At 50.4% G+C, this 26,660-nt stretch overlaps 1 protein-coding gene across 1 annotated transcript in view; it reads right to left on the bottom strand.

Moving 5' to 3' along the window:
- The window catches only part of Col27a1 (collagen type XXVII alpha 1 chain), a 121,497-nt gene that overhangs the window by 32,721 nt on the left and 62,116 nt on the right, over positions 1–26,660 (bottom strand). Inside the window, exons 17-29 of the mRNA XM_028779904.1 lie at positions 24,845–24,898; positions 23,643–23,696; positions 22,975–23,028; positions 19,870–19,923; positions 19,687–19,740; positions 18,268–18,312; positions 17,013–17,066; positions 14,311–14,355; positions 9,368–9,421; positions 7,761–7,814; positions 7,488–7,541; positions 3,195–3,248; positions 160–213 (exon numbers count right to left, since the gene is read on the bottom strand). Of these exons, the coding sequence (XP_028635737.1) occupies positions 160–213; positions 3,195–3,248; positions 7,488–7,541; positions 7,761–7,814; positions 9,368–9,421; positions 14,311–14,355; positions 17,013–17,066; positions 18,268–18,312; positions 19,687–19,740; positions 19,870–19,923; positions 22,975–23,028; positions 23,643–23,696; positions 24,845–24,898 (684 nt within the window). The remainder of the gene's footprint in view (positions 1–159; positions 214–3,194; positions 3,249–7,487; positions 7,542–7,760; positions 7,815–9,367; positions 9,422–14,310; positions 14,356–17,012; positions 17,067–18,267; positions 18,313–19,686; positions 19,741–19,869; positions 19,924–22,974; positions 23,029–23,642; positions 23,697–24,844; positions 24,899–26,660) is intronic.

Here is a 26,660-nt window from a genome sequence, read left to right as displayed (position 1 = left end):
CGGGACTGCCTGGGCTGTCACTATACTGTCTCCCTCTCTCTCTCTCTCTCTCTCTCTCTCCAGGAGGCTGTATAGTGACAAAATGAGTTGCTGGGACAGGCCCTGAATCATTCTGGGGTATGATACTTCAGGGTCCAGTAACACAAGGGGTGTTTGTACCTTCAGGCCCTTCGACCCCTGCTCCCCAGCTGGTCCATCAGGTCCTTGAGGGCCCTAGAAAAGGAAGAAGATTTCAGCACAGTGGACTGGACGGCAGGGGTCTCCCTTGGGCTGTGCACGAGGAAGAGATTGCCCAGAACCTCTGGCTTTCCCTGCTCCTCCTCTTCCATACTCAGTCTGAGGTAAGTCACCTGAAATGGTGGCTCTTCAGAGGTCACAGCCTATGGGAGTCGGCTAGAGACCCTAAATGCAATGGATGTATGGGTCACTCTGTCAAAAGTGTCCTGGGTGGCTGCCACCAGCCAACCCGTGTCACAGATGCAGAGATTGAAGACTGAAGCAGAGAAACCTGTGGCTATGTTCCCCCAGCCATGCCTTAGCTTACTGCCTCCTACTCCCTCCCAAATTCATGACCCAGTTCTTGGGAGATGAAGGCAGGCAGGGCTGGGGCATCCCAGGTCACAGATGGGGCTGGACTTGAGAGATGCTCCTGGTTCTGGCTCTGTGTGTGACACAAGCTCACACCTCCTTGGAAGGCCACAACCCTTGGAGTGGAGGCCCAGAGGCCTGAGGGATGCAGCACATGACAAACCTGCCTGGGATCAAAGCCTTTTTTGGAGAAAGGATGAGACACAGTCACAGAGGAAGTAATTACATGGAAAGGGGCTTGCTATGGGAGTGAAGCTGACTGTGGTCGGTAGTTGAGGGTAGAGCCAGAATTGGAACCCAAGCCAACCAGATGCCTGCTTATTCCCCCACTGTCTGCCACTGTTTAGGGGATAAGGGTGAACTTCCTGTCTCAGGAGCCTATAGGAGGGCCAGGACCTCTAAGCTTGCTTTCCAAGAAGGCTGTACATGGGGCAGGACATTGGAGAGGACATCTAGAAGCCAGGGCTGAGCTGTAGAGAAAGAGGAGCCATCTCTCCTTCATGGAGGAGAGAAGAGATAGTGGATTCCAGCCACCGTGGGTGCCCAGCCATTACTCAGGGATATGGTACCAGATAGCCTATCCTGAAGGTCTCCCAGCTACTCCCTTCCCTTGTGTCTCAGGCAGGCCTTCCTATGGCAGGCATGCTATGGTTCTCTTCAGAACCACATGATATTCCCCATAGGCCACATCAGCAGACCACCCTCGGGTTGCCTTCCAGCTGGGTCCGGTCAGGCTCAGTAAAGCCAATCCTGCCAGGAGCAGAAAACCCAGTATACCACAGCCTCCTGAGAAAGGGCAAAGGGAAAGAGAAGGAAACCCAGCATCTGTGGCCACCCTAAGGCCAAAGCTCTTGGGAAGCAACTGGGTCTGCAGACCCAACCAAGCTGGCTCCATTGCTGGCCCATTTTACAGAAGGAGAAACAGAGGTCAAGGAAGGGAAATCATCTGTCTGATGTCCTAAGAGAAGAGCTTACTCTGAAAGCTCAGACGTAGCACCAGGCATTCCATACCACAACAGCCCTTCAGTAGAAACTCCCCACCAGAACAGACAGGGAAAGCCTCAGAGAGGTAAAGAGACTAGCTTGAGGATGCACAGCCACAAACTGGGAAGGCAAGAGACCTGTTCCACTCATGATAACCAAGCAGGTGCTTTCATTCTTCCACAGATTGCTAACGGGCCACCCCTCTGTCTCTAAACCCTCTCTCAGCATAGAATGGCCAACCTACACATGGGCAGGAAAGCCAGCAAAGCCTTCAGATCTCCCATGGCAACCATGGGGAAACTGAGGCCCAGAGAACAAAGAGTCTTCCAAAGGACATAGGACAAGCTTGTCCAGGACTCAGATGTCATAGGTGCAGTGGGTGCCTCTCTAAGTCCCCTGGCTCAAGGCTGATCCTATGTTTCAACCTCAGCCAAACTTCACAGGAGATGGCTCTGGTCCTCGTACAGTCCTCCTGTCCTGAATACTCTGAAAGGAGCCTGGCTTTCCTCAACTGGGATGTGTGTGTGTGAGTGTGTGTGTGTGTGTGTGTGCGCGAGCGCGCGCATTGGTGGGGAGAGTCTCCTAGTTGCTGCTGGGAAGGGGTGTGGGGACAGCTCACTCTTTGACAAGTGGACAGCCTAGGCTTCTGCAGCTAGGTCACGAGGCACCCAGAAACCCTTAGGCCTTGTCTCACTTAAAAGACCCAGAAAGAATGGTACGGAGAGGGATCCTTGTGGCCAAAGCGATGTCTCATCTTCCTGTCACAAGATGGCCGCTCAGGCTATCTAGTTCAGGCCATGTCTTAAAACTAGATACATCCAATAGGAGAATGGTATCAGAACCCCACACAGTGGTTGGTAAACAGCCTGGGCAGCCTGCACCATCCTGTTTCCTCTTCACAAGGAGGCCATATGCTCACACACCTTCATACCAGGCTAGGAGACCATTCCGTTGACCCCTGGTAACTGAAAAGGAGACTAAGTTTGGTATGTCAAAGAGTCCAATTCCCTGGGTTCAGTTCTCAGCTCTACCTGTTCTACAGGTTCATACCTGTACTCCAAGCCGTAGGGAGATTGAGGCAGAAGCACTGTGCAGCTGTGTAGCCTGGAGTACTGGTTATAACCTATCTGTGTTGGCATTTTCTGAGGGCAACAGCACTTCCCTGGCAAGGTAATGCCTAAGGTGAAATGAGTTACTGTATGTGACAGACAGCACAAAGTATTGGTGAATCCCCTAGGCTACTGTACTGACGAGCTCTTGTCTTAACACTCTGTGGTTCCCCACTACCCTTAGCTTTGATTGTTAAAAGCCAGTAGATGTATGTGACCTATGCCTGGGTCACAAGGCTAGGCAGGGCTTAGGCCTGCCCTGTTGTTCCATGTGTCTGCCTCCCGTGGTGGCTCACACGATGGAAACAGTGGCTGAATGAGTGAAGAATGACCGAGGCTCATTTGTGTCTTCTGGACAGCCAGGTGTGATGCTCAGACACAGGCTGGGAAGATGGCTCTGGCTCAGCCTCCAGCATTGGACTCTGGCTGTGCCTGGTCCCCCTGGCCAGTGCTACAGAAATCACAAATCCCAGAGTGGGGCAGGCAACAAGAAGCAGAAATGTCCTTGCTTACCCGGTGCCCCTTGGCTCCCCTCATGCCTGGTGGACCTCGAGATCCTGGAGGGCCCTGTGGGGAAGAGAGAGCAACCGATTAGAAGCCCCATTCAGGACTTGAGAGCACTGGTGGGGTGGGGCACCAGCAGCTGCAGGGCTGAGAAGCAAGCACTCTGGCCTGCTGGGAGAAGCTCCTGGCAAGCAGCAATCCTGGACATGGCTAGTGTCCTGGGGGTCTGGTGGGCAGAGCCTCCCTGGACAAGTCGTTTTCAATCTCACAGCCAGCAATGAGAGGTGATAGCAACATGTGATGGGCATCTCCTTTCATCCCTGTGTCTTTTCTCTTCTCAGAGGATACCTGAGTTCTGTCTCTCATTCCCAGCTAACATCACACACATCCCTGGGTAGGTTCCCCCAACCTGAGGCATTTGGAGCCTTGGAGGAGGAGGAGGAGGAGGAGGAGGAGGAGGAAGAGGAGGAGGAGGAGGAGGAAGAGGAGGAGGAGAAACAGATGAAAAGAGGAGGAGGAGGACTCTGTTGGGTCAGGGTGGGGATAGACAAGGGGCGAGGCAGAGATCAAGGGACAAGACTGAGCTAGGTACAGTGGTTCACACCTGTACATGGAACATTAGGGAGGTTGAGGAAGAATTTCTGTCATATGTTCAAGACCAGCCTAGTTCAGTTTCTTAAACTATGGTCTGAGACCTCATATGGGGTCATGTAACTAAATGTGAAGGCTGAGGAGAAAACTGGCAGTAGTTAGAGGTTTCTAAATGTATAAAATAAACCAAAACTCTATTTAAAATCAAAACCGTGAGGCAGACATTTCAGGCTGTCCTCCCCTGTGTTGTACCGTATGACTCCAAGGCAGCCATGGCCATGACCACACAACACATGCAGCTTACACTGCACATGCCATCACAGCACGCATCCCAGCAAACGCTACCTGGATGCTTGGGCTCAGATCTGAGATGACCCTCTTTTCTAAACTGCAGTGCTCGGACTCATTTCTGTCCACACCGAAATATGTCACTCCAATAAAGGAAAACACAAACTTTAAACATTTTCCTATCACCACGTTCAGCACGGAAGTATCAAGTGTCAAATTAACATATTTCTAGATTGTATTAGAATGTTTGGTTTTAAAATTGCTTTGCTGACTTGAGTTCTATTTAAAAAAAAAATCATTCGTTGAAGTTTGGCTTGGAATTAGCACAACATTTCCAGCAATTTCTGAATGGTCTCAAATAGACTGCTGCCATTTTTTATTATGTATTTGAGCAAAGCAGAATTTTCAGCATTGATGATTAAATTTAAAACATCTGCCAATCAACTCTGAAAACCATCGAGGATGCCCGAGGTCCAGCAATATCAAATCCTCAGCCAAGCTGTAACAAGCACTTCCATCTCAGCAGTATGCAGGCTTGCTTTCATATTTAACAGATGTTGAAATGATTCAGATACCAACAACTGTTTCAAAGGGAATTTCTGTGTGACTTACTGTCAGTGTGTGTTTGACCTGTAGAGCTATTTTATAAACCTATATACCCGGAATCGCATGAAAGTTTCTTGCCTGAGGAGTCGTGGGTGGAAAGGGTTTAAGACTCTCTGGCCTGACCTAGTCTAAGTTCTGGACCAGCTAGGGCTTCACAGTGAGACCCTATCTAAAAAACAAACAGGGAGGGAGGGAAGGATTGAGGGAGGGAGGGTGGGGAGGGACAAGAGGCAAATAAGAAGGTGAGGACAGAGTCAGAATGGACACTTAGCTGGGTCCCTTAAACTTGGCACTGTGGCTGGGCAGGGTTCTCAGAGAACACAGATAACCATCTGTGCCAGCCAGCTAAGCCCTGTGAGGGAGGCAGGAGCCTTCCAGTGATGGAGCAGCCTCATCCCCTTGGACCCCTGTGAGCAGCCCAGCCTCATCTTGCTGCTCCCACAGCCCTGAGGTACAGACATATTAGCACACAGACCACTCGGTCTGCCACTGCTGGAGCTATAGGCAAGGGCCAGCATTCAGCAACCCCAGGCTTGCATGGTAAGAGGGCAGACTTGGCAAGCAGTTGGTGAGTATAGGAACAGGCTGTTTTCCAGGATGCTCTCTCAGAAGGCATATAGCACATCCTCTAAGGCCTCAGGAGCTAGGTTCCACATGAGCTAAATTATCTGAAGGACCCAAGGCCAGGGAACAGCACCACAGCAGGACACAGTTCCATAGCCACTAGCTGTGAGGCCTAGGGCAAACCACCTCACCTCAGTGTCCTCATCATAGCATGAGAATGACCAAAGTCCCTCTTCTCTCAGGCTGGTGGGTGCTGAAAGGACACTACAGGGTCCTCAGCAGGTCCTAGGGCTTGTCTCCCTCTACCCAGCCATTGGTTTTTGGATTGAGCTCAGACTGCAGAGTAAGGATGCTAATAGGACAGGAAAATGCTCAGCACAAATGACACTTCAATGGTAGACACCATTACTGTGGCAAGCATTGTGTCTTACAAGCAGCTGATGACATCTGTGAGGTGCTCAGACATGACAGCATACAAAATGCCAGCTGATTCTCTCACCTCAGTGGTGATGGCAGCATGATGCTGGCTGACAGCTGGGAAAACTGAGGCAGAGGAAGCCTCAGGTATGAAGGTTCACACAGATGTGTGTACGCACATGTGGCAGCCAGAGGTCAATCCTGGATGTCTCCCTGTGTCAAAATCCACCTTATTTTTGGAGGCAGGGTCTCTCACTGAATGACTAGGTTGCCAATTCAGCTAGGCTGGCTAATCAGCGAGGCTGGCCAGCTGACCAGCGAGCCCCCAGGTTCCTCCTGTCTCCATCTCCCTACCACTGGGGTTTCAGGTGATCACTATCACTCTGAGCTTTTTACACAGATGTTGAGGATCCAAAAACGGGTCCTGGTGTTTGCACAGCAAGTGCTTTGCCAAATGAGCCATCTCCCCAGGCCCAGAAGAAAGAGTTTGATGACAGACCCTAAGCACTCCTGGTGTCAGGCTTCAGTGGGCATCTCACATGCCAGCAGGCCTCTAACCATCCCGGCTCTGAACACAGGATGGAGGCTGGACATTAGACTACAAACTGTCCTGTGCTTCTTTCCACCATAGTCTTAGTCCCAAATCTCTAGCCAGATGTGGCTTTCCCCTTTCATGAGCAGGGCAAAAAAATTGCATGTGACCGAGACCCCAAAGGGTCAAGGGACTGTGGGGAGGATGCAGCCACCTGGTTCTTGGCACCTACTGGGTGATGATTACACGTGTCCAGGTTTATCACATCTGTATAAATCCCCTACTGCCTCTCCTCAATACCTAAGCATGGTACGCAGTGGTGCTCAATAAACAGCCATCAATTGAATGGCTTTGTTGATACTCCATTGGAGAGAGACAATTTTTAGAATGGGGTCTGTTTCATGACCCTATGCACCCTCAGGGCAGACCATGCACCCAGCATATAGTTGGTGTACAAAACGGGGTAGAAGTGGACTTAGATTTTCTCTCTCCCTCAGCACAAACAACTGGTACATGGGAAACCTCACCACCAGTTCATGCCATCAGAGCTGCCTGCATCCTCTTGGTCAGCACTACGGAGCTCCTTCATCTGGCTTTATAAGAACACATCATCCCCAGATCTGCGTAGGGATGAGGCTGCTCGCCCTCCAAAGTCCACCACCACCCTCCTCTGACTGGCCCTGGGGATGAGCCTTGCTCTCGGTCTTAGTGAGCACTCCACATTTCATCTACTTCAAGCACTTATTCCAAACAAAAGCATCCCCCAGCCACCCTCAGGGGTATACCCGGCTCCGGGTATTCCTGGCCACACTCCTCCTGGAGCCATCTTTACTACTCCTCCCCCTAGGCTGCCTTCGAAGTCTCTGGAAACTTCCCATGGCCTCTGTCATCACACCAGGAAGCCTCAAACACTCCAATAAAGGCGCCCCTGATTTATCAGATTTTCTATGACCTGACCCCTCCTGAGGATGGACTGCTCTCTGCCTCATTGACATCTGTGTCTCCAGTTCCAGAATCTGCAGAGATTACTCACTGTCTTGACCGAGCATGCAACAGGTTAAAGGCAGAGTATCACAGGTTGCCCCGCATGGAACCTCAACCCAGGGCTCCATTCAGCCCACAGTCCAGTCACTACTGTCTCAACATTCTCCAGGTTTCACATGAACAAAATATTTCAGAGAAAGCTGTAGTATCTTCCTGGGACCCCAGCCTGGTACCCCAGGGGCTCGTTGTCCACTCAGGGCTGAGACGTAAGGTCTGGACTCTATGTGTTTGTGCTTAGGAGACATGAGAGATTTGTTTACCCAGGGTCCAGGCTCTCCAGGGTTCCCAACACCACCAGGTGTTCCAGGATGGCCCTGCCAAGGAGGAAGAAAAACAATGAGTCAGCTGATAAAGGTACCATATCCTCTCTCCTTCAGCCCTAACTCACAGAAAGGAGGTCAAAAGTCACACCAGGCCAAGGATGCAGGCGGCTAGGCATCCTGGCTGTCTGGAGCATGTGGTGTTTGGAGGAAACAGGACTATCACCTGAGGCTATGCCAGGAGAGGGAAGAGGATGCAGACTTACTCCTTACCATCGACCCCTTGGGTCCAGGTGCGCCCGGGGGTCCCATCATTCCACGGTCTCCCTGTGATGGAGACAACAAAGCACACAGGTCATGGCTGGGACTGGGGGATTTTGGGGGGAGGGACCCAAAGGGAGGCAGTAACTTGACAGTGGTCTACGGAGTCATTCCCTAGCTTACTCACATTGTAGGTTTCAGTGGCGTTAAATCTCAGCTTCCTCTCCCAGGGTAATTGTAAAGAATGTACCTTGGCCAGAATGGTCCCAGTGAAAGACCTAATAATTGCATGACCCCTTTGAGCCTGGCCCACATCACGTGGTTCTCATTAGGCTGCTACCTACCCCCTGGGCTAGGCTTGCTGAGACAGAAGCAGTCATAGCCACTTTTCTTTCTTTCTGCTCATGGCACTCTCTCTCTCATGGCACACCAGATGGTCAGACATCACACATGTCCTCTAGAGCAACTCAAACAGGCCAGGGAGTCAAGGAAAGCAAGCAAGGCTACAGCCATCCTGTCTCAGTTTCTGCAAGGCCCATTTCTCCTCTTGGGGTTAAAAAATGAATTAAGCACCCTGTGTGCTGACATTAGCAAGTACCAGACCCTGGGTATTCTATGAGGAGAAGAAATAGATCAATTCCTATAATGCAAGACACCCAGTGGGATGGGGAGACAATGGAGACCTCTAGAAAAGAGGCATCCTGGGACAGGTGCAGGGCTGTGTGGCAGTGCTAGGCACTGCCACGGGGTGTTACCACTTGGTGACGAAAGCACTCCCAGCAAGTGACTCAAGAAGAATGGACATGGGTGGGTGGGCTTGGGAAGAGGGAACCTGCCCAAAGCAAGGGTCCACAGGTGAGGAAGGACATGAGAAACTTGAGCAGTAGAAGACCAGGGTTGGCTTTGATGCTGTGTGATGGTCACATAAGCTGTTGGCACTAAGGGACATAGAGTAAGAGCTCCCGGGGCTCTCCTGTACAAACCTGCCAACTTTTGGTGAATGGTTAACTACTTTACAGTAGTGTTAGAGTTAGCGGAAGAGGAGGAGCATAGGGAGGGCCTAGGAATTGAGGAAGAATGAAGTGCCTGAGTCTTCAAACCTGCAAGGACCCTAGAGGGACAGGGGAAGCCTTTTTGGGCAAAGGACTTAGTCAGCAAAGTGTTGGCCTGCAGTGATGGATCTGGTTCAAATCCCAGCTCTGACACTTACAATCTGGGTGGCCTTGGGCCAGCCACCTCTTCTGCTGGAATCTCACTGGCCTCCTCTCTGGGACAGAGCTTCCAGGGGCTATAGAGGAACCTGAGGCAATGCCCACTGAAGAATAATCCAACCAGTGCTACCCAGGCTGGGTGATACCAGTAGGCAGCCGTGAAGACCCAGGGTGCACACATGAACTGGTGGCCATGACAATGTCTAATTATGGGTATAGTTGAAGAAAAGGGCTCTGGGATACAGGGACATGAGGTACAGAGACAGGGACATAGGTTCTTAGAGAACATCGGATGCCAGAACCAGAGGGAGGTGGTGCAATATCTGCAGCCCCCAGGTCTACTGGCCCTTGCCTTTCTTGATTAAAAAGTATAAGCTCTGATGGTTTGTCTCCGGCACCCTCACTTACCTTCTCCCCAACAATTCCAGGCTCTCCGATCAGACCAACAAATCCCATAAGCCCCTGGGAATGACACATCAGGAAAAATTAGTGAATTTGGGGACATGCTGAATGTTCAAGGTTTTCTCTCCTGAGGCCCAGCCCACCCATCACCCCCCCCTCATTCCCTCTCCCCGTCCCTCCTCAGCCTGTGCCCAGTGACTCTTATGGCTGGGACTGCCAGGACGAGCATAGCCTCTGGGCTGCTTCTCCCCACACTCTGCCAGATGGTTCAGATTTGAGAGCCAAGCGGTGGGGCTGCTGCCAGCAACCCTGGGAGCTGAGCATTCTTCCCGTGCCAGAAGCAGGCTGGGATCCCTACACATTTGGAGAACTGGAGTTGGTGGGGGGAGTGAGCTGGGAAGAGGCCATCTGTCTCCATCTTTGGGGGCTCTGGGGCTGTTTCAGAGAGAAACAAACTTGTTGACTGGAACAGAAAAACCCTAACAGTCTACAGCAGAGACGGGTGGAATCTAGGAAGTGGCAGTTTCTACTGAACAGCTTTCCTTTGCTGAAAGCACATGTACTCAGACACACAGACATAAACACATGCACAGACAGACACACAAACACACAATACACATGGACACTCGTATACATACACAGTACAAAGACACATACACACACACACTCAGACACACACGCACGCAAAGAGACAGACACACACATACATATAAACATGCACATACACAAACACACACAGATACACACAGACAGGCTCAGCACATACACAGATACATACATGCACACACATATCCCATACACATCACACGTGCACACACACACACACACACACACACACACACCTCCTTTGGCTCTTTTTAAACTCTTCTGTGTGTGACAACTTGCCTCCAGGTTCCAGAGGCTTTTCTTAGTGGTTCTGCTGTCACCCTGAGAAGTGGAGCATGCATATGCCTAGGGCAGGTGAACAGCCAAGAGTCCCCAAGGAGGTAAAGCAAACTCTTGCTGGGACCCACCTAGTCTCTGTCGAGACACATACTCAGGGGGCTCCTGTGTGGGTCAGGAGGGCAAAAGAAACTTTGGGAGATCGCAGATGTACAGCTAGGCATTTCCAAGAAAATTAGGACATACAGGAGTGGGTGGGTTTCTCCTGTGAGACCTGTTCCCCACTTCTGACCAATGTGAGGTGAGACCTGGGGCTGTTAACAACCCAGAGGCCCGGTGCTCAATTAAGCTGGAAGGCCAGGCTACCTGCCAGGGAGCTGGAAGGGGGAGGGGAGCTGCTCAGTTCACAAAGCCCATTTTTCCTTCCCCAAAGACAGCTGTAAGTGATGAGCTCCCAGGGGCTATGAGTATCTTGTGATGACAGTCAAGTGGGTGAAGGCAGAGACTCAGACAATGTCTCTCCCAGCCCTCTTGAACCTTTTCTCCACTGTAGGCGCCAAAGATGTGCATGTGAGTGGGTTGGCACCATCATCACACACAGGATGGCCTCCTGGCCTGTCTCTGGCCAGAGACTCTTTCAGAGGTGATATAAGGGAGCTACAGGACGAGCTATGGGCTCGCGGATCATATGTCATGGAGGAGAGCCATGCACTCACTTTTGCAACAACTAAACCAAACACGGGCATGATAACTCATGCCTATAATCCTAGTACTTGAAAAGCTGACAGTTGGAGCATAATCTGGAGTTTGGGTCTAGACTGAGCTATGTAGCAAGTACCAGGACAGGCAGGGCTGCATAGTGAGTCCCTGTCTCAAAAATCAAAACCAAACAACCAATAAATCAAATAAACTGGGGCCTTTCTAAGGTGACAGTGACATTAGTACCGAGAGCTTGTTATATGCCTAACCCTGCACTTGGCACCCTGTCTGCACCACTTTTATTCAAACTCCGGGTTTATGGACCCTGAACTAATTGGTCTACCAACATGTTATCTACAGAACTAGCAACCTAATAAAGGTCCCTCCCACCTCCTGATGGCTTGGACTATTTGAGACCCTGATGCTTTAAAAGGGGCACAGGGCTAAAACACTACCAGAACTCCCCACCAGGAAGTAGGCAGACAATTAAACAATTCCTTTCAGTGTCAGGGAAAGGAACAAACACGGCTCTGTGGAAAGGAGCCTGCCTGATGGGCCTGGAGAAAGAAATTGCATGGCTACTTTAAATTTATTACTTGTCGAGACCTAGAAGACATAAATTTCCAGCAAGAAGTGAACGAGCAGGGATCTGAATGAGCCATCCAGCAAGCTCCAGTTGCCCTGGCCTCCAGAACCCCACGGGGTGCCTTCCTGGGGGGAGGGGTTTGTGCTGGCAGCGAGTCAAATGGAAGGGAAGCAGTCTCTCTCAGAGGCACACAGGGCTTCTTCCTGACAGGGTGGCCAGAGAGGCAGCTCTGAAAGTCTGGGGTACCTGCCTGCTCCTCTCCAGCTGGCAAGATATGGTGGCACCTCCCCGTCTCACAGCATTCTGTTGGGCACAGGAGGGAGGAGGTTCTTGCTTCTGAGAATCAAACAGCTGTGAGACCACAGCTGGGCCACCACTCCAGATAGGTGTTGACGTGCTCATTGTCCCTGGACAGGGCTCCAGGAAGGCAAGGCTCACACCTTGTCCCCAGCACCTAGGACAGGGCCTAGCAAGCAGTCTATGCTCATTGGTAGATAAATGTAAGGGTTCTGGGAAATCAAAGGATTTTTCATTTTTTGTTTGGGTAGTCTCTGAAAAGTCAGTCGGTTCTGAGTTATGCTACTACCAATGAGACCTTGAACAAGCTACCTAATTTCTCAGGGCCTCAGTTTCCACGTTTGCAAATTTGGAGTCATAACAGCTCCCAACACAGCTGTTGGAGGGACCTCAGTGCTTGTCATGGAGCCTGGTACCTTATGGGTGAGCAGTAAATGAAGCCGTTACTGTGATTACAAGCATGGCCTGTGGTATAAGCTTGGGGGATCTCTCCTGGGGAGCCTAAGGTTCTGCCAGGAACCAGAAACACCCACCCCTTTGCTGTGTCCACATGGAGAGAGAGGGGCTGGTATCCCCTCGTCCCTTACAGGAAAACACAGCGGCCAGCACTGAGTCTCAGCTCAGACACAGTCTGCAGTTCCCTCCTATCACTGTTTGCAACTGCCACTGGACACACAGCTACCTGGGGGCTCTGCTGTCCTTGTGAGCCAGGACCATCCCAGGCCGGATGTCTACACCTCTTAGCTCCAGCTCAGCCACTGTCCCTTATGAGCACACTTTTGACCCCAAGTTTGTGACGCAAACTAGCAATGTGGGCCAGAATCCAGAGTTTCTTAACCTGGGTGCTCTCTATGAGCTTCTATCGATGGAACAGAGAACTTGATAGAATCTGGGAACTTGGACAGAAAAGCTTACAACTTTTAAATGCATTATCTTCCTACTAAAATGTTGCATCTTTCTCTAAATACGAACACATATGCAACCAGCCCCAGTAGTATCCAATGCTTGTGACTCTCCAGTGACGTGTAACCACATGTCACTACAATCTTTCCTTCACAGATCTCAGAGCTTCATTACACCTTAACGTGGCAGTTACTGTCAGGTGTCACTGTTGAGGGTGTTAACTGAGAAGTAGATCCATGTGTGCCACATCTAGACATGTTTCTGTATGTGTGTATGCATAACTAATTGTCTTTGAATCCTCCATTTTTGACGTTATTCACTTAAATCCACTCAGAGGAGGGGCTTCCTTAGCTGGGCAAAGGTATCTTAAGGCACAGAAATGGTCAGGGCCCTGGAGAAAATGACTTCCAAGAATCCCAGTGTCCTGACAGTCCCAAAGTTCTAAGTTTCTATTTCCCCAGAGCTAACCATTAGCATAACTATGAACTCAAATTTGCTGTTTTTTCCAGTCAGGAAATACATCTAAGCTGCGGCAGCCTTTCCAAGCTCCTGGCTTCCCACAGAATGTGCTTGAATGACACTGAAAGATTTCAAACATGTTGGCTTCCCTTGGCTTTAATTCCTATCTCTCTCTCTTTCTCTCTCTCAACAGATGTCACAGGTCTTTCGAGGAAGCCTGTCCCATGTGAGTCTCACGCCATGGATGGCATTTCTGGGCACAACTGAATTCTTCTGAGTCCCCAGTAGTCTTCTGCCTTCATGATTGAGGAAGCCTCTTCCCAGGCTCCTAGAGAGTCCTCATTTAGAGGAGTGGAAAATATCACCCAACTCCATGTCTGAGCCCTCAAACCAAGCTGGCAAGAGGCACTGAGGCCTGGAGGGAGGCCCCAAGGTAGCCATCTATACAACACCCAGAAGTGCTTCTCTAACTGGTAGAGGAGTGTGAAGCTCCTCAAACTTTCTTTGACTAACAAGTGGCAACCTTTCTTCTGCAGACCTTGTTCCTGCTTTCCAAATACCCAGAGCCTCTGATCTGAGTTTCTTCTTTACAACTTAAGGAGGCTTGGTCCTTGAGCCTCTGAATAATAGATTTGTTTCTCTGGATAAGGCAGTAGTTCTCAATCTTCCTTAATGTTGTGACCCCACATGGTGTGATGACCTCAACCACACATTTTTCAGGGCTACTTCGTAACTGAAAATTTGATACTGTTATGAATTGTAATACAAATATCTGATATACAAATTGTCTTAGGTGATCCCTGTGAAACGGTCATTCGACACCCCCCCCAAAGGGGTTACAACCTATAGGTTGAAAATCACTGAACCAAAAGAACACAGCTGTTTCAGAGAACTCTGGTTTAACCCCAGTTCTAGTGGTGAAATCACATTAACCATTTGAGCAAATGCATCAAAAATTGTATTAAAGAGTCAAACCTTATTATTCAGGGACTGCCCTTCTTTGAGAGTGTGTGAGAGGCCTGGCTCTGGAATGTTTCCAGCCTGAGTGACCACCTAGCAAAAGACTTAGCACAGGCAAGTGCTCCACAGGGAAGCCATTATATAGGCACCGTTACTAACTTACCTGTTCACCCACAGGTCCTGGCCTTCCAGGATCCCCGGGTTCCCCCTGCAAAGGAACAAAAATATAAGATAAGTCAGGTCAGAAGGTGGGATGCTGAAACTACCCAAGGAAGTACCAAGGGCCAAGTGGTCTTAGGTGTCATTGGTGATGATGAATCAGAAGCCCAATCCCCAGACTTTGCCCTTGAAGATGCCAAACAGCAGCAACCATAGAGCATGACCCCAACACAATCTCATTCCCTCTGTGTAGGTAGAGAAGTTCTCCAGCAACCTGACTCCTCTGGGACACCAAGCAACCTAATTGATTTTTTTAGGATGAAAACTAAGTTCTGGAAGGGTGGAAGGACTGTAAGGTCACAGAGCCAGCTACAAGGAAGGCTAGAATTGGGACCTTTGGTCAACTTGACTGAGGCTCATTTCCATGTAGGCTGCCCACTGCAGGAAGAGCGTGAAATTGCAGGTAAAGATCATTAGGAAACCAAACCTCCCTCTCAAGCTTTATCACCAGCACAGATACTCTTCAGGAGTCTTGTCTCTGAGCTGGATTCAGCCTCCCAGCTTCTAGTGCTTGGTGACCTGGCATGACTTTACCAGGCAGCTATAGTCTCTGATGAACAGATATTACTCAATAGGTGACTGTAACAGCCACAGTCTCTCCATAGGATGAGTGGATCAGTGATCAGCAGATGTCCTGGGATGAGTCTGCCCACCACAGAAACCCAACTGGTATCTGAGGGACTGTGGCAAGACCTCAGAGGGCAGGATGCAGGCTTACAAAGACAGGAACTTAGAAACAAAATACAGCTCATGTGTCTGAGCCATAGTCTAGATGTCAGAAATGCTGGCAGGGCCAGGCCAGACACATGGCCATTCACCCCCTTGGATGAAGGTTATCACGAGGGCCCAATGGATCCTCCAACTGTTTCCTACCCTCCTCTTTCTAATGCATTCATAGACTTAGCCCAACATAGCTCCCTTTAAAGGGCCTTCCTTGGAAATGATGTTTAATCTTCAGTATTAACCTGACTAGATTTGAAATGGGTATCAAAACACATGTATGTGTGTCTATGATGGTATTTCTAGGGAGGTTTAACTAAGACAGGAAGACTCATGCTGAATATAAGCGGCACCATCCCAGGGGATGGGCACCCAAGTGAATAAAAAGAAGAAAGGGGACAGCCACCTGTTGAGATTTGTTCTGTTGCTATGACTTGTAATGCTAAGTGTTGGCTCCCAAGGTCAGATTGCCCCGGAGATGAGAGAGTCTACAGGTAGGCCATGTGATGCTATGTGACTTAACCCAAAGTTACTTCTGATTGGTGAATAAAGACACCTACAGCCTATATCTGGGCAGAACTGAGATATGCAGGGCTTGGTGTTCCCAGACTTGGGGTTGAAAGAGATCATGAGGAGAGGGAGAAGAAGGCGAGAGAGGAGAAAGATGCCATGGGTTAGGAGTCACAAAAGCATTGGCCATGAGGGCTGGCTAATTGGAGTTAAGAGCAGCCCAGATGAAACATAGCAAGTAATAACTCCAGGTTATCCATAGGAAAGTAGATTATGATAGCATAGAGCATAGGTATCTGCCCAGCTCTAGTAAGGCTTATTGTAAATAATAAAAGTCGTGTGTCTTTTATCTGAGAACCGAATGATCAGAGGTGGAGACAAGCCCAGGATTGAGATTTAATATTCCACAGCAGCCACCATCCCCTGCTGTCTGCTTCCCACTCTGCCCAGCCACACGGGTTTGCCTCCATGAACTCCACTACACCTCTCCGGCCAGGGGGACCTGTACCTTCCTTAACTGGCAGCCAAAACACTAAAGCTATCTGAGAGGAGGGAATCTCAGTTGAGAAATTACCTCCATAAGACCAGGTTGTAGGCAAGCCTGTAGAACATTTTATTAACTGTGACTGATAGGGAGTGGCCAGCACATTGTGGGTGGGACCATCCCTGGGCTGGTAGTCCTGGATTCTATAAGAAAGCAGGCTGAGCAAGGAATAAAGAGAAATTAGGTAAGCAGCACCCTTCCAGGGCCTCTTCATCAGCTCCTGCCTTCAGGTTCCTGTCCTACTTGAGTGTCTTCCTTTTATGATGAACATTGATGTGGAAGTGTAGGTCAATTAAACCCTTTCCTCTCCAACTTGCTTTTGGTCATGGCATTTCATCACAGCATAGTGACCCTGACTAAGATGGTCCCTTAATTAGTTTTCTGTCAGGTATTTTGTCACTGAGATAAGAAAAGTAGCCCACATCCTTACTGGGGTCAGTACTTATTTTAATTATTAAAAATAAAAAGCTCCACTAACAGACATAATACATCTTTGTCATATACCAGAGGCTATCCAGAGACCCAGAAGAGAAAATAGGGATCTCCATCTACTCTGGTTAAGCACTGTCAGTCTCTCGCCTGCTCAGTGTAGGAAGAAGGCAGGTGACAACCCAGCTCACATCCCACCCACAGCCTGCTCCAGTGTCTGGACTTTATTCATTACTTGAACAATCCCCCTTTGTTGGACACCTAGTCTACTTCCTTTCCCCTCCTCTGTTAACCCTGGAATGAATAAGGACCACTTTTCCCCCCTCCCTTTTCATTAGCCATCAGACTCCATGCTTGTCCAAGGCTTTATATATATGTGAGACCCACCTCTGCTACCTCTGCTCTCTCCACTACCACCCCCAGACACGCCTAAGTCTTCTTACCTTCGAGCCATCCAGGCCAGGCCTCCCAGGAAACCCCTTCCTTCCAGGCTGACCCTGCAACAGAGAGACACACATGAAGGGGATTCTAGGGACCCCGGAGAACCTTAGTTTAGCACATGCTGGAGGGGACAGTGACATAGAGATCCAGTGTCACCAGGCATCCAGGCAAAGAAATTCAAAGATACTCTCCAGCTATGTGGCCTCATCAAGGCTTCCTCATTCCCTGGACTGATCTGTCATAAATACGAACAATGGCCCCTGCTTTCTATGGGAGAGGACAGGAAGAGGTTGGGCTGAGCACCTGGGCACAGGGTAATGCAGACTTCTTGTCTGTGGTCTTCCAAACATCATTAGAGAACTCTGTTATCCCTGGGACCCTTTTAGGAGGGTCAGGTGGGAAAGTCTACTTCACGGTGGCCCTGGGATATCTGTCATCTGCCTTCCACTCTTTCTGATGGATGTGGTGAACTGTTCAGAGACTTTGTGACTCATGGCATCATCACAGACTGATGCAGACACAGAAGTAAGAAGCCAGCTGACATCACCGAAGTGACCTTAAAGAGCTTTGGAAAAACGGGAACACAGAGCCGATTTTGTCCCACTCACTTGTTCTGATTCAGAAAATATAGTTATTTGGGACAAAAACAAAAGATTCTGCTTATGAGGAAACAGATTTATAATTAATTTCCACTGAATTAATAAACACACCTAGAGTGTGTTTGCTGTAATTATTCATACCAATAAGATGTAACCCACACTAGCAAATATGCTTGGGTGCTCCATCCTTTCTGAATGTAAAGAGAAACTGAAATCAGAAGCCCTATGACTGCCCGTCAACATCATCGCTAGGGGTGCAGGTCGAGTGGAGGTGTTCTACAAAGCTGCTAGAAGCTGAGGAGAGAATGTGCACCTGAGCTCTGATAGCCAACCCTACGCCCCAGCTGTAGGACCCAGGGTTAGACCTTTCACTCTTCAGTCTTGTTCCTCCCTGATAAGACTGAGCAAAGTGAGCAGCCTCTGGGAAAATACATGAGGAAATAGCCACATAGAATCCAACAGACCTAAGAGGCAGGTGAGACCATTGGCACCCACCTCCAGTCTCCTTCCTTAGGCCACTTCTTGTGTTTGACTGGCTAGAGGTCTCCCTGCTGGCTCTTCTCCAGACCGCTAGTCAAATGTGGCCCTGCCTATGCCCACTGACTCAGCTCCAAGAAACCCCACCTCTGGCCACCGTCGCTGGGGGTACAACACTCACCTGCAAGCCAGGGACTCCTGGTGGCCCCATGGGTCCTTCATCTCCCTAGAGTGGGGGAACATAAGAAAGAAGAAAGACACAGGGGAGCGTTAAAGTGGAGTCCTGGGAGAGCTCGTCTGTAAGGAGGGAAAGTACACAATGTGTAGAGTCCTTGCAGGCAGATGGAGTGCCTGGCTCACTGCCTGATTCCCATGGTTTGAGAGGTGTCCACTAGTCTCCACTTAAGGGTCCTACCACAAATCCCAGTGTCTAAGCTGTTCAAGAATGGGACCTTGGGCTCCAGCTCAAAGACAGATTCTGTTCTGAGCTCTACTGTCTACTCCAGAGCAGACATTAGCCCTGGTGTGTGCCTCAGTTTCCCCAGACTGAATCCTTGATGATAGACTTCATTTGAGTCCTAGAGGTCAGGGTTGACATCTTGTTTTAAGGATGCCACACCGCCCTGCACGCAGCACTCAGGAAGGCACAGTGTCCTGGTGAATGCATGAAGGAGTGAATGGCCCCATAAGCCCAGAGCCTGGCTTAGTAAGGTTTTCCTGGGCAGCTATGTAAGCACAGGCTGAGAGGCTTTGGCTGCAATTGTCTCTTCCCTCTCTTCCTTCCATTCCCATTCCTGGTCACGACTCTCCATCCCTCCGAAGGTCACAACAGTCTCCAGTCTGATCCTTCTGGCAGCCGGGGCCTGACCACAAGCCCCTTAAAGCAACCCCTGCAGCAAGTATCTGCCGCTTCCAGGAAAGCAGCCCCATGCAGTGACTTGAAGAGCCAGTGCTGGGACTCTGCCAGACCCACACCCAGCTCAGAGAAAGGCTCACATCAGCAAAGGCCTACTTGTGGTTGCTCATTCTCCCACAGCTATGACCACAATGCCAAGCCAGGCTCAGGGCCGCATGTACAAGAAAAAGCCAGGCTACCCTGTGGAAGGCCCAATAGGCTAAGGCCAGCTCCTCCTGACTAGGTACAGGTGAACTCTAATGACATGCCAGCCTGGTAAGGTACAGCATTTCCACAATGTCCTAGTGGTTGTGTTCCACTGGGCACGGATGTCCAGGAGCATCTGTGAGAATAGCACAGGATCTGAGCACAGACTCTGGGCTGAGGCACACCTAGGTTCTAGTAAAGGCTCTGCCTGCTAACATGGGGACTAGCAGTCATTTCCTTCCCTGGATCTCCAAGGACCCACTTATGAAATGGGTCCAACACTTCCTATCCTCTCATTTTGAGACTGATAAACTGTGATAGTTATGGAAGGAAAGTCATTTGTCCCACTAGGTCAGAGAAGAGTCGCAGGCAGGGTTGTAAGGGGACAGATGCTCTGGTGATGAATCTCAAGTGGCCCTGGCCCCAGTCATGGCTTTGGTACCCTGGACAGAGCCAGCTAGGTGCTGGGACAAACAGGAAGGGACAGGGCCATCTCACCTCAGGCCCCAGCTGCCCAGGAGGTCCAGGCAGGCCTCGGGCTCCAGGCTTACCCTAGGAAAGAGAAAATAAATTGTCTCAGAGGTAGAACCTCCGCATCAGGCTGGCAGGATTCTGGAAGTAGAAGCCACCTTGGGCCCTGGGGCTTCTTCAGCCAAGGACCTTAGATGGGAGAGGACTCACCTTCATGCCTTCAGGGCCATTGTCTCCTGGGGGGCCAATATCTCCTGGGAAACCCTGTGGGAAAGCAGAAAGCCAGGTCACCTGGGCCTCTGGTTGGCAGGTGCTCAGAACAAGCCCCCACCCCACTGGTGTCCACCCCTACCACTACTTTTATGTGACTTGAGGTAGGTCAGCTACTTGATCCCTTCTCTTCAGTCCCCAAGCCTGAGTTTTCAGAATAGCTGAGAAAATGCAGAAGGCACTGAGTGTGGTGACCCGTGTCTTTAATCTTAGCACTGGGAGGAGGAAGCAGAGAGAGGACGGTTAAGAGTTGAAGGCCATCCTTAGTTACATATCAAGTTCAAAGACAGCCTTCCTGCATGAGACTTGTTGAGAGAGAGAGGTGGGGGAACAGAGAGATACAGAAGACAGTTGAGAAAGATATCAGGTTGTCACGCATGCCCATCAGAGAATAGAGTCCCAGGTTTGGGGGACAATAAGCCCTGAGTCGTCTGCCCTGCCTGAGAAGTCTTACCCATGAGCCACATTCATCCTTTGTGCCATGACTTGCCACATTGATAAGTGCTAATGTCCTTTATCATGGCTCCTCCTGTCAGAAGCTAGAATTCCTAAGATCCCCTGCCCAGAGTGCTAGACTCTGAAACACACTCCAGTCCTGCAGTTTTAAGGGGCCTATCCCCACAGGTGATCATGGGGGACAGTTCAAGTCTGAGGCAGAGAGGCCTCCTTCCCATGCATACTCTGGTGCCTCTCCTGGGAACCCCTTTGCACATCCCAGAGCCTTGTTGCTACCATAGCTGCTAGCCAGGGCAAAGTGCCCTTTGGTCTGGCTGTCTCAAGTGGGCCAGTTTCCTTAAGCCAATAAGGAAACATCCCTCTCCATGTTTTATGTGAAATACCTCTGTTAATCCAGCCTAGAAACCCATTAGCCTAGGGCAGCTAGAAATCAAGGCCTTTCCCCAGACCACATGACTCTCTGTGACTAAAATTCTCCCCTCCACTTTGTCTTCTGAAGTTGGTCTTCTCTTCTTCCTTTTAACCTTTTATTACTAGTTTCTATTAAAAATCCTTTTGTCTTTTTCCCCTGAGAAAAGTCACAAAATGGTCCTGAATATTGTTTTCTTTAGATAGTCTCACTATGTAGCCCAGGCTAGCTTGGAACTTGCTATGTAGACCGGTTGGTCCTGAACTCACAAGAGATCTACCTCCTTCTGCCTCCTGAAAGCTGGAATTAAAGGTGTGTGCCACCACACTAGGCAAATCGTCCTGAATTTGGAGCTGGCACACTGAATCTGAAGTTTCTTCAAAATGTAACCAAAATCCTGTCCTGTTATTCACTCTCTGTGTGAGGGGCAAGTTACTCAGCCTCTCTGGGCTTTAGCCTATAGAGTAGTTAGTAGATCAAGCACCTCACTGGGCAGTGCTAAGGCTGAAATAAGTGTTGGAAGCCAAGTTCTTAGATGGGCACCTCACAATAAGTACTCCGTAACAGACTTGCATCCGCAAGAGCTTGGTCCCTTATGCTGGGAAACCATCCCTGTTTTGGATTGCCATCTCCTTTGGGAACAGAGCTGCCAGGATGCTAATTCAGCTCTGGTGTTAAATAAAGGAGGCCACTCAGTCAGGGGGCTGTGATCAGGTGCTCCCTTCCTGGTCCTGAGGGCCAGGTGCTAGTCAGTAAAGACACCAGCACACTCATGGCTTCTGCCTTCCGCCATCCAGAGCCACTCCTGGCTATGGGGTCAGCCAATCAAAGCAGCACAAAGGTAGGCCAGACCGACCCCAGAGGGACCCTGGGAGCCAGAGTCAAGCTGAATTACTACTGAACAGCGACCCTACTGCTGTCCCTCCTGGGCTTCAAGCCTTGTTTTTCCCATCCATAAACAGAGGCAGAACTCTCCTGTTCTACACCCTCACCCCTGCTATGGTATGGCAAATTCTCGCCCCCCAGCTCTTGGCCCAAGAAAAGCCTCATCAGTCCATGTTCAGGAGTGAGCGTTCCTCCTTCACTGGCTAGGCTGCCAGGAAATCCAGACTCAGGAGTCTTTCCACAGTGAGCAGCAGATGGAGGGGAGGCCAAGTTCATTTGTCTAAAGATAGGGTTGTGTCCTGGCCAAAGTCAACACAGCAGAGAGTCAGACTGTGGCTTTTAGGAAGCACGCCCTCATCCATCGGGGAAGACTATGAGTGATCTTTGGAAAGCTTGGGAGAGCCCGTAGGGCCAGGCTCTTCCCTTGGCTTCAGGAATCTCATGGAAGAGCAAGGTTCCGAGGCCAGGGAGCTCTGGATGAAGCATGGGAGCCCTGGCTGGGGACTAGGTATCAACAAGCCTGAGGTAGACGGAAGCCCTGGTGGGGGTGCATACTATTGCTAGAGGGGGGCAGGACAGCGGAGCCAGAGTGAGCACCCACTTGGCATCTAAGGCTAGGCTTGAGATGTTCATGACCACATGTACAGCTGCTGCCAGATGTTCTCCAGGCTCCCCCACACTTAGCTGGCATCACTTCCCTTCTTTTGTCTCACAGTCTCCAGCCAACCCAGATTCAGCAGCTCCCTTCCCTCCCTAGGAGCACTGAGTCCCGAAGAGTGGCCAGGGCAAGAAAGGTTCAGTGGAGGCTCCTACAAACAGACCTGCAGCTCCCAAAGTGGGCGGACAGCATGCCTGGAGGGCTCTGGTGATGGCTCAGTAGGAACCACAAGTGTCAGGTTAGCTATCACTGAGGAACGACTCTGAGGTTAGCTTGGGAAGCCCCTGGGTGAGACAGAACAAGCTGAGGAGGTAAGGAAAGCAGAGGTACTGACCTCTGGAGTTCTCTTTGTTTTCCTTTTGGTTTTTGAGATAGAGTCTAGCTACATACCTTGAGCTCCCAGTTGTCCCTCTGTTTCCACCCCTAACCAAGTGCTGGGATCTTACCACGTATGATTGAGTCCATTTCTAGCCTTGGCCTCGTCTTTCATTTTGTGTGAGCCATACCAACTCCTTGACCATCTCTGGGTACAACACTAAGAACTCTAGTCAGATGGAGAGAGAGAGAGAGAGAGAGAGAGAGAGAGAGACAGAGACAGAGACAGAGACACACAGACAGACAGACAGACATCACATACCTCGGGTCCAGGAGGTCCAGGCAACCCAAGTGAGCCTTTGTCTCCAGCTTTGCCCTGTGGAAGACACAGAATCATTACACACACAGGACAGGCATGGGCTCTACCTTCCACAAACGCATCCCATCCTAGGCTGAAGGCAGTTGGCACATTCTGGAACTGCATGAGTGCAATTGCTTAGCTGACTAAAAAGAAGCTCGTGTTGCAACGCTTTCTGTTGAGTCCCATCTAGACGACCTGGGCGAGTCACTTCAGCCTTCAGAATCTGAATTCCCACGTCAAGAAATGGAAGTAGCCATCCCTGCCCTTGCGTGTGGACAGCGTGCATGCAAAGAAAGTGACAAAATAAAAAAGGTGTGGCTTGGTGACATGGGATGGATGGCATCAGTAGTGTCCACAGGTATGTAGAGTTTAGTTCCATTGGACTCCATTGGTGTCCTGGGCCTGGGGCCTGTCTAGTACTCTGCCCCTTAGTTTCAAAAACTCTTTCCAGGAAATTGGCCCCGGGCCGCCATGTGTCCCCTATATTGCTCAGCCCAGGACTGCTGGAAGACAAAGGGAAGTCTTGGATGTGGGTGCACCCCAGCCATGATCCATAAGCAAATAGAGGGGTGCTGGCCTCAATATCCTGAAGCTACAACAAGGTGGATGGATGAGGAAGAAGAACTTACCAGAGGCCCTGGCTTCCCCCGGGCACCTGGGAGCCCTGGCAAGCCATGACTCCCCTGTGAAAGAGAAAGCAAACTAGGTTATCAGAGGGTAACCAGGCCAAGAGCACACACAGTATTCCAGCCCAGGCCTAGAAATCAGATCTTCAGGAAGGACAAGGGCCTCCCTCTTCCACTGCAGGCTTGGGCTGAGCTCATACTTGCCTGCATCCCAAGGCCTGGGTACCAGGATTGGGAGCTGCCCTGGCCTAAGCACAGGACCCAAGGAATCTTGGTTCATATTAATCCTGAAGTGCCCTTTAGGCAACATGAGATCAGAGCCCAAGAGAAGAACAGACGGGCCCGCATGTTTTAACACACACAGAGACACTGACTAGGTCAGGACAGGCTGGCTTGGAGAAAGAGATTGGGGTCTGGTCAACATTTGGGACTGCTAGGCTGGCCAGGAGAGAGCCAGATGTGGCCACATGGTGCACCCCAGGCAGAGGAGCTATTCTCAGCAGGCCACAGCTGGCCTCTGGAGATCAAGGGCGCTATGGTTCATCCCTTGTTCCTTCTGTCAGCACAGCTAGTCCCTTCCGCCTTCCTTCCCTCCCTCTGGCCAACTTGTCCTTAATTTTCACTGTCGAGTGCAGGACCCCAGTGGAGCTGTCAGGCAGTCTAGGGTCCTGTTCCTCAAGGAATTCAATCTGCAGGAGGCTGAGCAGGGGTCCCCAAACTAAGGAGAAAGAGTACTCTGACTGAGAGGCAGACATCTGCCAAGGGTATTAGAGGCCACTTTTTGAAAAAGTAGAGGAAAAAATGGTGCCTTATCAGAGTTGCGCAGAGGCCAGGGGCTCTGTTCAAATAGAAAAGCAGTGTTCAAAGAACCTGAGGTTCCCAGGGCAGGTTAGTGGGTCTGGAATACAGCCAAGGGGGACAAAAAGCAGGAGAGTGTCAGAGGGGCCCAGAGACCTGAATCCTGTGCCACTGGGTGAAGCACCAGGACTTGTCCCTAAGAACAGCTGGAGACCACTGTTCAAAGGGCAGTCTGGGGGCAGTGAGGGAAGACAGACTGGGATAGGTGGCCAGGGCCTGGAAAAACATTCAGAGGCCACTGTGAGGTCCAAGAAGATGTGATGGTTGAGTAGGTGGGAAATGCCACCGGACAGACAGGCCCTGAGGAATGCGGTGGAGGTAGGCAGGAGGCAGCGGATAACAATTACCTTGTCTCCTTGGAAGCCAGGATCTCCCGACACACCTGGCAGCCCTTGTTCACCCTGAGTGCACACCAGCAAAGAGATTATAAGGAGAGGGCCATGCAACTCGGAAGCTTCCCCCCTCCCCCGAACAGAGGACCCCATGGGGCCTCGTGGAGGCTGTTCTTGAGGCAGCAGCAGCCTTGGCTCAAAGGAGTCAAAGACCCATTCCCCCTAGGTAGGGTGAGGAGGCCCAGGGTGAGGGGACCCCTCCCATTTCACAGCTGCTCAGAGCACTGCAAGGCCACCTGGCCCTTTCAAGGAGAACACTAGTTTTCTCATAGGACAATTTCTTCATCTGTCTGCCTCTTGAGCAGCAGTTGATGTCAGCACGAGAGGGTGAAAGCTACAGGGGCAACAGTCCCGGCACTGCCTGCTGTGAGTTGTCATATCTTCCTTCCATACAAGCAGCTGGCTTCTAATTAGATGCTTAATCAGTGATCGTGGGAGACACCAGAGAGCTGGCTGCTTAAGACTGTGCAAAGCGAACCAGACGGGCCCTGACTGAGCTCTGGGTGGGGCCCTTCTAAGGTGGATTGAGAATGTCTGGTGACAGGACTGGCAATGGGAGACCTCCTCTGCTCCCTCCTGGTCCAGTTCTGGTAACTAAGCTATGCCTAGGCCAGATGAAAGGCCCCTCCCTTTCGAGCTGGGACCATCTCAGAGCTCTTCCCAGTAGCCTACTCCATCTGCTTCTCACGAAGCCCCAGCAGCAGAAGGAAGTAGAAATCTCAGAAGACCAAGGCGACAGCAAAGACTGTGACATGGCACACAACTCTATTATTAGAAAAAAATTGGAATTGAAAAAGGGTTTTTTAATTGCTTTGTTTTTCTTTTCTTTTCTTTTTTTTTCTATTTGGAAAGTCTTGTACAAGGTCCTAGAGTTTGGGGAGGTATTCGTATTCTCTCTCTCTCTCTCTCTCTCTCTCTCTCTCTCTCTCTCTCTCTGTCTCTCTCTCTCTCTGTGTGTGTGTGTGTGTGTGTGTGTGTGTCATGTGCAAAGAAGGGCTCCAAATATTAAAATATAAAGAAGGAAAGCTTAAAAGTCACCAAGAAAACCAAGACATGATCCAGACAACCAGGCTGAGCAGGAGTTCACACCAGGATGTGCCTTGCCTGGCTTAGGGCCAGGTGGGATCATGGAAAGTCAAAATGAGGAGAATACAGGGATGGATGGCAGCTCTGTGGTCCTGGGAGGATAGAGGCAGCGTGTATGCGGCCACCAGAGTCCAAGCCGGAGACCCTGACTCAGCCAAGGGGCAGGACAGCTTTCCCTCTCTCCATCATCCAAATCAGCCTCCAGTGACTTCCTCCTCCTTCAGTGTGTTTCAGAGCCAAACAGCAGAAGATGCAGTGACAAGGCTCCAATGGCACCAGGTCATTTCCATGCATCCTAGCACTGCAAACTGGCAGGCAGCCCTGCAAAGCCCTCTCCCATGATGCCATCTATTCAGGCGCCCTCTCCTCGGCCAGGGCTTCAGCTCTTCCACAGAACTGCTGTCTTGAGTCTCAGAGAAGACAGGTGTCAGGATGCCCTATCACCTCCACAAGCTCTTCACTTCCAGAGAAGGAAGAAGGGTGGAATGGCCATACCAGGCACAGCAACATAGGTATGTGTAATGGGGAGAAGACAGAGAAGTAGCAACAGGTAGAGGAAGAGCTGAAGTTAGCACCCAATCTCGCCAGCTGCCTGAGGGAGGCTGAATAAAACCATTTGGCTCTATCTGTTTGAGGGGTGGGTGCTGGGAAATCCCATTTCCTCAGACCCCAGGGATTTGGATTA

This window comes from Grammomys surdaster, unplaced genomic scaffold (genome assembly GCF_004785775.1).
Source record: "Grammomys surdaster isolate TR1022 unplaced genomic scaffold, NIH_TR_1.0 363, whole genome shotgun sequence".
Taxonomy (NCBI): Eukaryota; Metazoa; Chordata; class Mammalia; order Rodentia; family Muridae; genus Grammomys; species Grammomys surdaster.
The sequence above is the reverse complement of the archived record's forward strand: the minus strand, read 5'-3'. Positions and strand labels throughout refer to the sequence as shown.